Below are 12,880 nucleotides of genomic sequence, written 5' to 3' on the forward strand. Positions count from 1 at the left end.
CTCGCTTACGGGGGCCGGGTCCTTCCATCTGCCCTTGGAGCTGGAGGGAGCACACGAGTACTGGCCAGGAGGCCTAAGGAGAATGAACCCCCGCGTGCGGTGCTGGTGAGGTTCCACCGGTTCAGTGATCGGTGTGCTGCGCTGGGCCAAGAAGGTGAAGAGCAGCAATTGGGAAAATGGGGTAGTACGGATCTACCAGGATTGGAGTGCGGAGGTGGCTAAGCGGCGGTCCGGATTTAATCGGACGAAAGAGGTGCTTTACAGGATAAAGATAAAGTTCGGAATGTTGCAGCCCGCGCGCCTGTGGGTAACTTATTCGGACCGACATTATTATTTCGATTCCCCGGAAGAGGCGTGGGCCTTCGTGCGGACGGAGAAACTGGACTTGAACTAGGGGTTGGGGGGTCGGTTGTAATGCTTTATTGCTGGTTTCTGCTGTTGCTGTGTTTTCTTTTTTTTTGTACTTTTGCAATTTTGATATGGTTATTTATGGGGGTGTTGTTCTGTTATTTTTTTTTGCTGTGGGGCAGTGTTTGAGTTTTGTATCTTGCGGGGAGGGTTGGGGGGTTTGTTGTATTCTATGTCGGGTTGGGGGTATGGAGTGGGGCTGGTATTTGGGAGCTGCGTCAGAAGGGTGTGGTGGGGCAGTGCGAAAGCGCGGGCTTTCCTCTGGTTTCCCGCGCTGCAAGGCTGGGGGGTGGAGACGATGACGGGGGGGAGGCAGGGCCTTAACTGGTTCTTCCCCGCGCTGGAGCGGTGCCTGGAGGAGGGATAGATTGGGGGATGATCCCACTTTGGGAGGGGTCGGGTTATTGGCGGGAGTTTCCGGGGTCAGCAGAAGTTAGCTGACCCACGGAAGTACAATGGAGGACGGTTCGCGGAGGGTTCCTAGCCTGGGGGGGAAGGGAGGGGGGGAAAAGGGGAATACCGGGTTGCTGCTGGTAGGGTCAGGAAAGAGCTGGTGGTGGCTGGGGGAACAGAGGTGAGGTGTTGTCGCTGTGGGGACTGGGTCGGGCAGGGGGTGCTGGCCTGGGGCGGGCAGTCGACGGGCTATGGCTAGTCGACGGGGGATGGGGGGGGGGGGGGGGGGGGTGGGGGGGGGGGGGGGGGGGAGACGCCCTCTGATTCGGTTGGTCACCTGGAATGCGAGAGGATTGAATGGGCCGGTGAAGCGGTCAAGGGTACTTGCTCATCTGAAGGGGCTAAAGGCAGATGTGGTAATGCTTCAGGAGACCCACCTGAAGGTGGTGGACCAGGTCCGTCTGAGGAAGGGATGGGTGGGGCAGGTTTTCCACTCTGGGTTGGATGTGAAGAACCGGGGAGTGGCGATTCTGGTGGGGAAAAATGTGTTGTTTGAGGCATCGGAGGTGGTGGCGGATAAGGGGGGTAGGTATGTTATGGTTAGGGGCAGGCTACAAGGAGAGAAGAAGGTGGTACTTGCTAGTGTGTATGCCCCAAATTGGGACGATGCGGGCTTTATGAGGCGTATGTTGGGACGGGTCCCGGATCTGGAGGCGGGAGGTCTGATCATGGGGGGGGGGACTTTAATACGGTGTTGGATCTTTCACTGGATCGGTCCAGCTCTAGGACGGGTAGGAGGCCGGCGGCGGCCAAGGTACTGAGAGGGTTTATGGACCAGATGGGTGGGGTGGATCCATGGAGGTTTGTGAGGCCGAGGGCACGCGAGTACTCTTTCTTCTCCCACGTACGTAGGGTCTACTCTCGGATAGACTTCTTCGTGGTGAGTAGGGGACTGATTCCAAGAGTGGAGGAGGCCGAGTATTCGGCCATTGCAATCTCCGACCACGCTCCGCATTGGATAGAGTTGGAGATGGGGGAGGTGCGGGACCAGCGCCCGTTGTGGCGGTTGGATGTGGGGTTGTTGGCGGAGGAGGAGGTGTGTAGGAGGGTCCGGGCAGGTATTATGGGGCACCTCGAGGTGAATGATACGGGGGAGGTTCAGGTGGGGGTGGTCTGGGAAGCCCTGAAGGCAGTGATTCGTGGGGAGCTGATATCCATCCGGGCACACAGGGAGAGGACCGAGAGGAGTGAGAGGGATAGATTGGTGGGAAAGATGCTGGAGGTAGACAGGAGGTACGCAGAGGCACCAGAGGAGGGACTGTTGGGGGACAGGCGCAGCCTGCAGGCTAAATTTGATTTGCTGACCACTAGAAAGGCGGAGGCACAGTGGAGGAAGGCACAAGTGGCAGTGTACGAACATGGTGAAAAGGCGAGTAGGATGCTGGCTCATCAGCTCCGCAAGCGGGATGCGGCTAAGGAAATTGCTGGAGTGAGAGACAAGAGTGGGAATGTGGTGCGGAAGGGGGTAGAGGTGAATGAGGTCTTCAAGGACTTTTACGGGGAACTGTACCGGTCGGAGCCAACGGGGGAGAGAAGGGGAATGGAGAGGTTCCTCGACGGGCTTTCTTTCCCGAAGGTGCAGGAGGAGCAGGTGGAGGGGTTGGGTGCGCCGATTGAGCTGGAGGAGCTAGTTAAGGGGATCGGGCAGATGCAGTCAGGGAAGGCACCGGGGCCGGATGGGTTCCGGGTGGAATTTTATAAAAAGTTTGTGGACCTAGTGGGCCCCTTGCTGGTGCAGACACTTAATGAAGCGTGGGAAGGGGGGACTTTGCCCCCCGACGATGTCGCGGGCGCTGATCTCGTTAATTTTAAAGAGGGACAAGGACCCCCAGCAGTGTGGTTCATACAGGCCCATATCTCTCCTCAATGTAGATGCCAAGGTGCTGGCAAAAATCCTGGCCACCAGGATAGAGGACTGTGTGCCAGGGGTTGTGCACGAGGACCAGACAGGTTTTGTGAAGGGAAGGCAGCTGAACACGAATGTGCGGAGATTGTTGAATATCATCATGATGCCGGCGATTGAGGGGGAGGCAGAGATAGTGGTGGCGCTGGATGCGGAGAAGGCCTTCAATAGAGTGGAGTGGGGGTACCTATGGGAGGTGTTGATGAGGTTTGGATTTGGTGAAGGGTTCATTAGATGGGTAAGGCTGCTATATGAGGCCCCGATGGCGTGCGTGGCCACGAATGGGAGGAGGTCGGAGTACTTACGGCTTTACCGAGGGACCAGGCAGGGTTGCCCCCGTCCCCTTGTTGTTTGCACTGGCAATCGAGCCGCTGGCGATGGCGTTGTGGGATTCAGAGAGGTGGAGAGGTTTGGTGCGAGGTGGGGAGGAGCATAGGGTGTCGTTGTATGCCAATGACCTGTTACTGTATGTGGCGGACCCAGTGGGAGGGATGCCGGGGGTGATGGAGCTGCTAGCTGAGTTTGGGACCTTTTCAGGTTATAAACTAAATTTAGGCAAGAGTGTGGTGTTTGTGGTCCACCCCGAAGACCAGGAGGAAGGAATTGGTAGGCTCCCGCTTAGGCGGGCAAGGGAGAGCTTTAGGTACCTGGGGGTGCAGGTGGCCAGGGACTGGGGGACTCTCCACAAGCATAATTTCACCAGACTTGTAGATCAGATGGAGGAGGAGTTCAAGAGGTGGGACATGCTGCCATTGTCATTGGCGGGGAGGATGCAGTCCGTCAAAATGACGGTGCTTCCGAGGTTCTTGTTCCTCTTTCAGTGCCTGCCCATCTTTATTCCCAGGGCCTTCTTTAGGAGAGTGACTAGCAGTATTTTGAGCTTTGTGTGGGTACATGGGACTCCGAGAGTGAAGAGGGTGTTCCTGGAGCGAGGGAGGGATGGAGGTGGGCTGGCGCTGCCCAACCTTCTGGGGTACTATTGGGCGGGCAATGTGTCAATGGTGCATAAATGGGTGATGGAGGGGGGGAGGGGCGGCGTGGAAAAGAATGGAGATGGCGTCATGTAGAGGTACGAGCCTGGGTGCCATGGTAACGGCACCGTTGCCGCTCTCCCCTAAGAGGTTTACCACGAGCCCGGTGGTGGCGGCGACCCTAAGAATCTGGGGACGGTGGAGACGGCATCGGGGGGAAACAGGGGGCTCGATGGGGGCTCCATTGGGTGGCAATCATCGGCTCATCCCAGGGAACAGGGATGGGGGATTTAGGGGGTGGCAGAGGGTGGGCATCAGTAAATTGAGGGACCTGTTTATTGGCAGGAGGTTGCGGGCCTGGGGGAACTGGAAGATAAATTTGGGCTTCCCCAAGGGAACATGTTCAGATACTTGCAGGTAAAGGCGTTTGCTAGGCGACAGGTAGAGGGATTCCCTTTGCTGCCCTCGCGGGGGACGATGGACAGAGTGCTTTCGGGGGTGTGGGTCGGAGAGGGGAAGGTGTCTGACATCTATACGGTAATGCAGGAGCTGGAGGAGTCGTCAGTGGAGGAGCTGAAGGCTAAATGGGAGGAGGAACTCAGGGAGCAGATAGAGGACGGGACTTGGGCGGATGCCTTGGAGAGAGTCAACTCTTCCTCCTCATGTGCGAGGCTTAGTCTCATCCAATTTATGGTGCTGCACCGGGCCCACATGTCCGGGACTAGGACGAGTAGGTTCTTTGGGGGTGAGGACAGGTGCACCAGATGTTCGGGGAGTCCAGCGAACCACGCCCATATGTTCTGGGCCCAGCACTGGAAGAATTCTGGAAGGGGGTGGCGGGGACAGTGTCGAGGGTGGTTGGATCCAGGGTCAAACCAGGGTGGGGACTCGCGATCTTTGGAGTTGCGGTAGAGCCAGGAGTGCAGGAGGCGAAAGAGGCCAGTGTCCTGGCCTTTGCGTCCCTAGTAGCCCGACGAAGGATCTTGCTACAGTGGAAAGATGCAAGGCCCCCAATTGTGGAGACCTGGATCAGTGACATGGCGGGATTTATAAAATTGGAAAGGGTCAAATTTGCCCTGAGAGGATCAATACAAGGGTTCTATAAACGATGGCAGCCTTTTCTGGACTTCCTGGCTCAAAGATAGGTATCTTGGTCAATAGCAGCAGCAACCCGGGGGGGGGGGGGGGGGGGGGGGGGGGGGGGGGGGTTAATTTGCGTTGTTGTCAAAATGCTGTGTTGTTCATGGAGGTGGGGCGAATGTTTATGATTGCTAATATTATTGTTATTTTTGGTATTTTATTATGGTTCGTTGTTGTATAAATTCAAAATTTTTCAATAAAAATTATTTTTAAAAAAAAGAAGAATAAGCAGAATTTCTTAAAAGGACGAATAACCAGATGGATTTTTCCAACAATTGATAATAGTTTTATGGTCACCATTACTCATATGAGCTTTCAATTCCAGATTTTTGTTTAGTGAGTTTAAATCCCACAAGCTGCCATGGTGTGATTTGTACCTCTGTCCCCAGAGCACTATGTTGGGTATCTGGATTACTAGTTAAGTGATTTTACCACTTTGACACTGACAGGACCTGGGCCCCAGCAGTACACAATGTATATCAATGATTTGGATGTGGGGACCAAATGTAATATTTCCAAATTCACGGATGAGTGTTGTGAGGAAGATGTAAAGCGGCTACAATAAGATTTGGACAGGTTTAGTGAATGGGCAAGAACATGGCAGATGGAATATAATGTGGAAAAATGTGAGGTAATACATTTTGATAGAAGGAACAGATGTGCAAAGTATTTCCTAATGTCCAGAAATCTGGTTAGACTATACTTGTATTTTAGCTCCCTTAGCTCTGAAAGGATATTGTAGCCATAGAGGGAGTGCAATGAAGGTTCACCAGACTTGTTCCAGGGATAACGGGAGTCTCTTATGAAGAGAGATTAGGCAAACTAGGCCTGAGAATTAATCTTAGATTAATTGTGAACAGCACAGGATTGGAAACAGCATGGAAAAGGTAAATGTAGAAAAGGATTTTAAATGAGAGAGCAGAACAACGTACCAGCAATCACAAGTTAAATTAACAAAAGATACATTTAGGGCAGACATCAGGATGCTCTTCTTCACACTAATACTGATCAATGGAATGGACTCCCAGATAGAGCAGTAAATATGAAAGTCTGGATTTTCGCTAAGTAGGAAAGACTCAGGAGCCCTATAAAAATGCCGGACAGGTCCCGATTTTGGGATTCCCAACCCCATTGCTAGGCTATGCAATTTTCAGGAGTGACTTTTAAAGGTGCAGCTTGGTTTGTGTCACAAGCCCACACCCTGCATTCCCAACCTGGTTGGCTGCATTGCGGTCAACATATCCTACTCCTCTGCAATTTTCGTGGAGTCAGGCCAGGTGTTTAAAGAATTATGGTTCATGGCACCTCAGAGGTATCATGAACCCTAGTCTGCATGAGGAGGCCTAGTCTGCATGAGGAGGCCTTTAAAGGGGGAGTTCAAAATGTCCTTCACAGGCTTTCCTGTGCCAAGCTATTTTACCCCCTCACCCAACCTTAATGGCCTCTCATGCTCCCATGCCCCCACCTATGCCCTTATATCCCTCATGCCCTCCACATCAAGCTCTGCGTTCCACTCTCCCCCCATGGCCCCTCTTGCCATCTATGCCAAGGTTTGCACACCCACATCTATTTCTCCTCATTCCCCGATGCCAAACTATGGGAACTATGATATTAAAAAAAATCATTCCCCTATGCCAAGCTATGCTTCTATATCAAGTTATGGCATTTCCCTACCCATGCACCCATTTTACGGTGTACAGAGCCAATGAACCCTGTGGTGACAATATGGTATGAACCCTGTGGTATTAAAAATAGGTTTTTAAAAAGTGGAAAATAATGAATGAATGGCTGTTAAAAATAATTCCTTTCACTACATCCAAATAAAAGTGTTAATCATCCAGACCCTTTACAGTATTAATAAATAGTCGTTTGGAAGTACATAATTGAGTACTGCTGAAAATTAGACATTTTGTGGAAACATCACCTTGACTAGGGCTAAACTGCCTGGTTTAAATTTCAAACAATGTTTGACAGTTAACTGTCAGGCACCAGCAACTGGCGCATTCTCCATGGTAACACCTCTACTAATCAGAGTTCAACTGCCAACTAATCAGCACCGACATGCGGGGGGGAGGAATGACAGGGTGTGAAAGGTGAGGGTCTTTCTGTTTTTATTTTAATGGGGACCAAGTCCAGAGCACCGAGGTAAGTCTTTTAAACGGCCCGTCTCTGCACCGGGCAACCCCCGGGGCTGGCTACAACTTCTTTCCCTGATCAGCCTCCAGGCAATGAAGATCTCACCTTTGCGGGTGCTTGCTCCCATTACAGTTGATTTGATTTATTGTCACATGTACCGAAGTACAGTGAAAAGTATTTTTCTGTGGCCAAGGGAACATACACCATACGTACATAGTAGACAAAAAAAAATCAACAGAGTACAGTGAAAAATGGTACATCAACAAACAGTAATTGATTACAGTGCGGAACAAGGGGCCAAACACAGCAAATACATGAGCAAGAGCAGCATAAGGCATCGTGAATAGTGTTCTTATAGGGAACAGATCAGTCCGAGGGAGAGTCGTTGAGGAATCTAGTCGCTGTGGGGAAGAAGCTGTTCCTATGTCTGGATATGCGGGTCTTCAGACTTCTGTACCTTCTGCCTGATGGAAGGGTCTGGAAGAAGGCAAAGCCTGGGTGGGAGGGGTCTCTGATAATGCTGTCTGCCTTCCTGAGGTAGCGGGAGGTATAGACAGTATCAATGAGAGGATGGCAAGCTTCTGTGATGCGTTGGGCTGAGTTCACCACACTCTGCGGTTTCTTGCGATCTTGGGCTGAGCAGTTGCCATACCAAGCCGTAATGCAGCCTGATAGGATGCTCTCTATGGCACATCTGTAGAAGTTTGTGAAAGTCAATGCAGACATGCCAAATTTCTCTAGCTTCCGTTGGAAGTAGAGACGTTGTTGGGCTTTCTTGACTGTTGCATCAACGTGAGTGGACTAGGACAGACTGTTAGCGATGGTGACCCCCAGGAGCTTAAAGCTATCGACCATCTTCCCAACATTTAGAGAGAGGTTATTTTGGGTACACCATGCAACCAAGTGATCTATCTCCCATCTGTAGTCTGATTCATCATTGTTTGAGATACGACCCACCACAGTAGTATCATCCGCAAACATATATATTGAGTTGGAGTTTAATCTTGCCACACAGTCGTGTGTGTACAGGGAGCACAGCAGGGTACTGAGCACTCATCCTTGCGGGGCCCCGGTGTTGAGGACTATTGTGGAGGAGGTGTTATTGCCTATCCTGACAAATTGCGGTCTGTTGGTGAGGAAGTCAAGGATCCAGCTGCACAGGGAGGGGTCAAGTCGAAGATTGCAGAATTTGGTTATGAGTTGGGATAATGGTGTTGAAGGCGGAGTTGTAGTCTATGAACAGCAATCTCACGTAGGTGTCCTTGTTGTTGAGATGTTCAAGTGTTGATTGTAGAGCCAGGGAGATAGCATCTGCCGTGAACCCGGTTGCGGTGATAGGTGAACTGCAATGGATCGAGACCGTCTGGGAGGCTGGCGTTGATCCATCTCATGACTAGCTGCTTGAAGCATTTCATAATAACAGACGTTAGGGCCACTGGTTGGTAGTCGTTGCGGCAGGCTACCTTGTTCTTCTTTGGGAATGGTATTATGGTGGTCTTCTTGAAGGAGGTGGAGACCTCGGAGCGGAAGAGTGAGGTGTTGAAGATGTCTGCGAATACACTCGCCACAGACTCTGAGTGCTCGTCCAGGGACTCTGTCGGGGCCCGTCGCTTTCCACGGGTTCACTTTCAAGAAGGTAGCTCTTACCTCTGAAGCTGTAATAATGGGTATGGGTGTGTCCAGGACTGTTGCGGCCGGTTGCACTGATGTATTGGCTGACTGTTCAAAGCGGGTAAAGAACCTGTTCAGTGGGTTGAGCCAAGAACATTCCCGACTCCCACTACCTGGAATCATTGAAAAACCAATTGCATACGGCAATGAGATGACTTTTTGCATGGATGAGCTGAATGGCCTCCATTATCCATAATTACCCAACAAAATATTTCAAACAAAACAAACCTCTATAAGCTGCCGAAGAATAGCCAGCTGCACGCACTGCTGTCATAGGTCTGGCAACAGCGATTCCATCCTTAAAAGACAAAATATAAACAACCCCGTTATTCTTCATATTCAAAGAAGATTTTATCAAAGCATATCATACAACATAAAATCACTCTCTTCAAACATGAAGACATGAATAACATGGGAAATATGAAGAAAAACCCATTCAGTGAAAATTTAGAAAACTGGCTGTTGTCCAAAGGCCTTGCACACAGATGGTCAACACAAGGTGTTAACCATCATCAGGTTGGGAATAATCAGAATTGGGGCCTCTGCACTGATTTTGAATTTTTTTTTATAACATTTTATTGAGGGATGTGAAATAAATTTATAACAGTAACGTAAACAATGACATCAACATGGTAAAATAAACAATTTCCCCCACCCAGCCCAATCTTCACGCACCTCAACCATACAACAACAACCCCCCCCCGAATAATGCATCTGCTGACATTTCAGAGAAAGTCGACGAACAGCCGCCTCCTCCGGGTGAACTTGACCATTGACCCTCTTTTTTTTAAAAATTAAATTATTTTTATTCAAATTTTCACAAAATATCAATAACAAAATACTATAAAAAAAAGAGAAAACAAACCCCCCCCCCCCCCATATATACGAAAAAGAAATAAATTAACACCCGTCATCAACAATGAACAAATATACACACCCCTTCAACGCAAAACAAAGAGACGAACCCCCCCCCCCCCCCCCGGGGTTGCCGCTGCTGCTGGCCTTTTTTCTACCGTTCTGCTAGGAAATCTAGGAATGGTTGCCACTTCCTGAAGAACCCCTGCTCCGATCCCCCTAGGGCAAATTTCACCCTCTCCAATTTAAAAAACCCCGCCATATCATTGATCCAGGCCTCCACGCCTGGGGGCCGCGCATCCTTCCACTGAAGAAGAATCCTCCGCCGGGCTACCTGGGACGCAAAGGCCAGAATACCGGCCTCTTTCGTCTCCTGCACTCCCGGCTCCTCCGCAACCTCAAATATTGCGAGCCCCCAGCTCGGTTTGACCCTGGATCCTACCACCCTCGACACCGTCCTTGCTACGCCCATCCAAAATTCCTCCAGCGCTGGGCATGCCCAGAACATACGGGCATAGTTTGCTGGGCTCCCTGAGCACCTAACACACATGTCCTTGCTCCTAAAAAACCGGCTCATCCTTGTCCAGGTCATGTGAGCCCTATGCAGCACCTTAAATTGTATGAGGGTGAGCCTCGCGCAAGAAGAGGAGTTCACCCTCCCTAGGGCATCCGCCCACGTCCCCTCCTCGATCTCCTCACCCAGCTCCTCCTCCCACTTACCCTTCAGCTCCTCCACCGAGGCCTCGTCCTCCTCCTGCATCACTTGGTACGTTGCCGAGATCCTCCCCTCTCCAACCCACACCCCCGAGAGCACCCTGTCCTGGACCCCGCGCGGCAGCAACAGTGGGAACTCCGCCACTTGCCACCTGACAAACGCCCTTACCTGCATATACCTGAAGGTGTTCCCCGGGGGCAGCCCGAACCTCTCCTCCAGCTCACCCAGGCTTGCGAACTTCCCATCCACAAACAGGTCCCCCATCCTCCTAATACCTGCCCTGTGCCAACTCAGGAACCCGCCATCAATTCTCCCCGGAACAAACCGGTGGTTCCCCAGTATCGGGGACCCCACCGAGGCCCCCACTTCCCCCCTGTGCCGTCTCTGTTGCCCCCAAATCTTGAGGGTAGCCGCCACCACCGGGCTCGTTGTATACCTCGTTGGAGGGAGCAGCAGCGGCGCCGTCACCAGCGCCTCCAGGCTCGTGCCCACACAGGACGCCATCTCCATCCTTTCCATGTTGCCCCTTCCCCCTCCATCACCCACTTGCGCACCATCGCTGCATTGGTAGCCCAGTAATACCCACAGAGGTTGGGCAGTGCCAGCACCCCCCCCCCCCCCACCATCCCTACCCCGCTCCAGAAACACCCTTTCTCACCCTCTGAGTCCCCTGCGCTCACAAAAACCCCGTAATGCTCCTATTAACCCGCCTGAAGGACTTCAGGATAAGGATGGGGAGGAACAGGAACAGAAATCTTGGGAGCACTGTCATCTTGACTGACTGCACCCTACCCGCCAGAGACAGCGGCAGCATGTCCCACCTCTTAAACCCCTCCTCCATTTGCTCCACCAGCCTCGAGTGGTTAAGCTTATGCAAGGCACCCCAGCTCCTGGCTACCTGGACCCCCAAGTACCTGAAGCTCCTCTCCGCCCTTTTTAGTGGGAGCTTACCAATCCCCCCCTCCTGGTCCCTTGGGTGAACAACGAACAGCTCGCTCTTCCCCATGTTGAGCTTGTACCCTGAGAAATCCCCAAACTCCCTGAGAATCCTCATTACCTCCAGCATCCTCCCCACCGGGTCCGCCACATACAACAAGTCATCCACATTGAGCGACACTCTGTGTTCCTCCCCATCTCGCACCAGCCCCCTCCAGTTCCTCGACTCCCTCAACGCCATGGCCAGGGGTTCAATTGCCAGCGCAAAAAGCAGGGGGGGATAAGGGACATGCCTGCCTTGTCCCTCGGTATAGCCGAAAATACTCCAACCTCCTCCTATTCGTGGCTGCACGCGCCCCCGGGGCCTCATGACAAACCCCTCCCCAAACCTGAACCTTTTCAGCACCTCCCACAAGTACCCCCACTCTACCCTATCGAAGGCCTTCTCCGTGTCCATCGCAACCACTATCTCCGCCTCCCCTTCTACCGCCGGCATCATTATAACAGTCAAGAGCCTCCATATGTTAGTATTCAACTGCCTCCCTTTCACGAACCCCGTTTGATCCTCGTGAATAAACTGCGGCACACAGTCCTCTATCCTCGTGGCTAAAATCTTCGCCAACAACTTGGCATCTACATTTAAGAGTGAGATCGGCCTGTATGACCCACACTGCAGGGGATCCTTGTCCCGTTTAAGGATCAAGGATATCAGCGCCTGAGAAATCGTCGGAGGCAAAGCCCCTCCTTCCCTTGCCTCGTTGAAGGTCCTAACCAACAGAGGGCCCAGCAGGTCTGCATACGTCTTATAGAATTCGACCGGGAACCCATCCGGCCCCTTCCCCGGCTGCATGCTCCCTATCCCTTTGACCAACTCCTCCAGCCCAACCGGCGCCCCCAGTCCCTCCATCTGTCCCTCCTCCACCCTCGGGAATCTCAGCCGGTCCAGAAAACGCCCCATCCCCCCCTCCTCCACTGGGGGTTCGGACCGATACAGTTCCTCGTAGAAGTCCCTGAAGACCCCATTGATGCCTACCCCACTTCGCACCACATTCCCCCCCCCCCCCCCCCCCCCATCCTTAACTCCACCGATCTTCCTAGCCGCATCTCGCTTCCGAAGCTGGTGCGCCAGCATCCGGCTCGCCTTTTCCCCATATTCATACACCGCCCCCTGCGCCTTCCTCCACTGAACTTCTGCCTTCCTGGTGGTCAACAGGTCGAATTCGGCCTGGAGACTACGCCACTCCCTCAGCAATCCCTCCTCCGGAGCCTCCGCGTACCTCCTGTCCACCCTCACCATGTCTCCCACCAACCTCTCCCTCTCTCTCTGCTCTCTCCTCTCCATGTGGGCCCAGATGGAGATCAACTCTCCCCTAAACACCGGCTTCAGCGCCTCCCAGACCGTCCCCACTCGGACCTCCCCATTGCCATTGGCCTCCGGTGACCTCTCAATACATCCTCGGACCCGCCCGCCCACCTCCTTGTCCGCCAGCAACCCCACCTCTAAGCGCCAAAGCTGGCGCTGGTCTCTCTCCTCCCCCAGCTCGAGGTCCACCCAATGCGGGGCATGATCAGAAATGGATATCGCCGAGTGCTCAGTATCCTCCACTCTCGCAATCAGCGTCCTACTCATAACAAAAAAATCAATCCGGGAATAGGCCTTATGCACATGGGAGAAGAATGAAAATTCCCTGG

General features: G+C 52.6%; 1 protein-coding gene and 1 long non-coding RNA gene across 2 annotated transcripts in view; one reads left to right on the plus strand and one right to left on the minus strand.

The window, feature by feature from the left end:
• ift88 (intraflagellar transport 88 homolog) overlaps window positions 1-12,880 on the minus strand; it is a 164,606-nt gene that overhangs the window by 119,755 nt on the left and 31,971 nt on the right. The window contains exon 6 of the mRNA XM_038818078.1: window positions 8,911-8,980. Coding sequence (XP_038674006.1) covers window positions 8,911-8,980 — 70 coding nt within the window. The remainder of the gene's footprint in view (window positions 1-8,910; window positions 8,981-12,880) is intronic.
• LOC119977311 overlaps window positions 6,892-12,880 on the plus strand; it is a 31,454-nt gene continuing 25,465 nt past the window's right edge. Inside the window, exon 1 of the long non-coding RNA XR_005463164.1 lies at window positions 6,892-6,968. This is a non-coding gene — a long non-coding RNA (uncharacterized LOC119977311). The remainder of the gene's footprint in view (window positions 6,969-12,880) is intronic.

The sequence above is a fragment of the Scyliorhinus canicula genome, chromosome 14, assembly GCF_902713615.1.
Source record: "Scyliorhinus canicula chromosome 14, sScyCan1.1, whole genome shotgun sequence".
In the NCBI taxonomy this organism is placed as follows: Eukaryota; Metazoa; Chordata; class Chondrichthyes; order Carcharhiniformes; family Scyliorhinidae; genus Scyliorhinus; species Scyliorhinus canicula.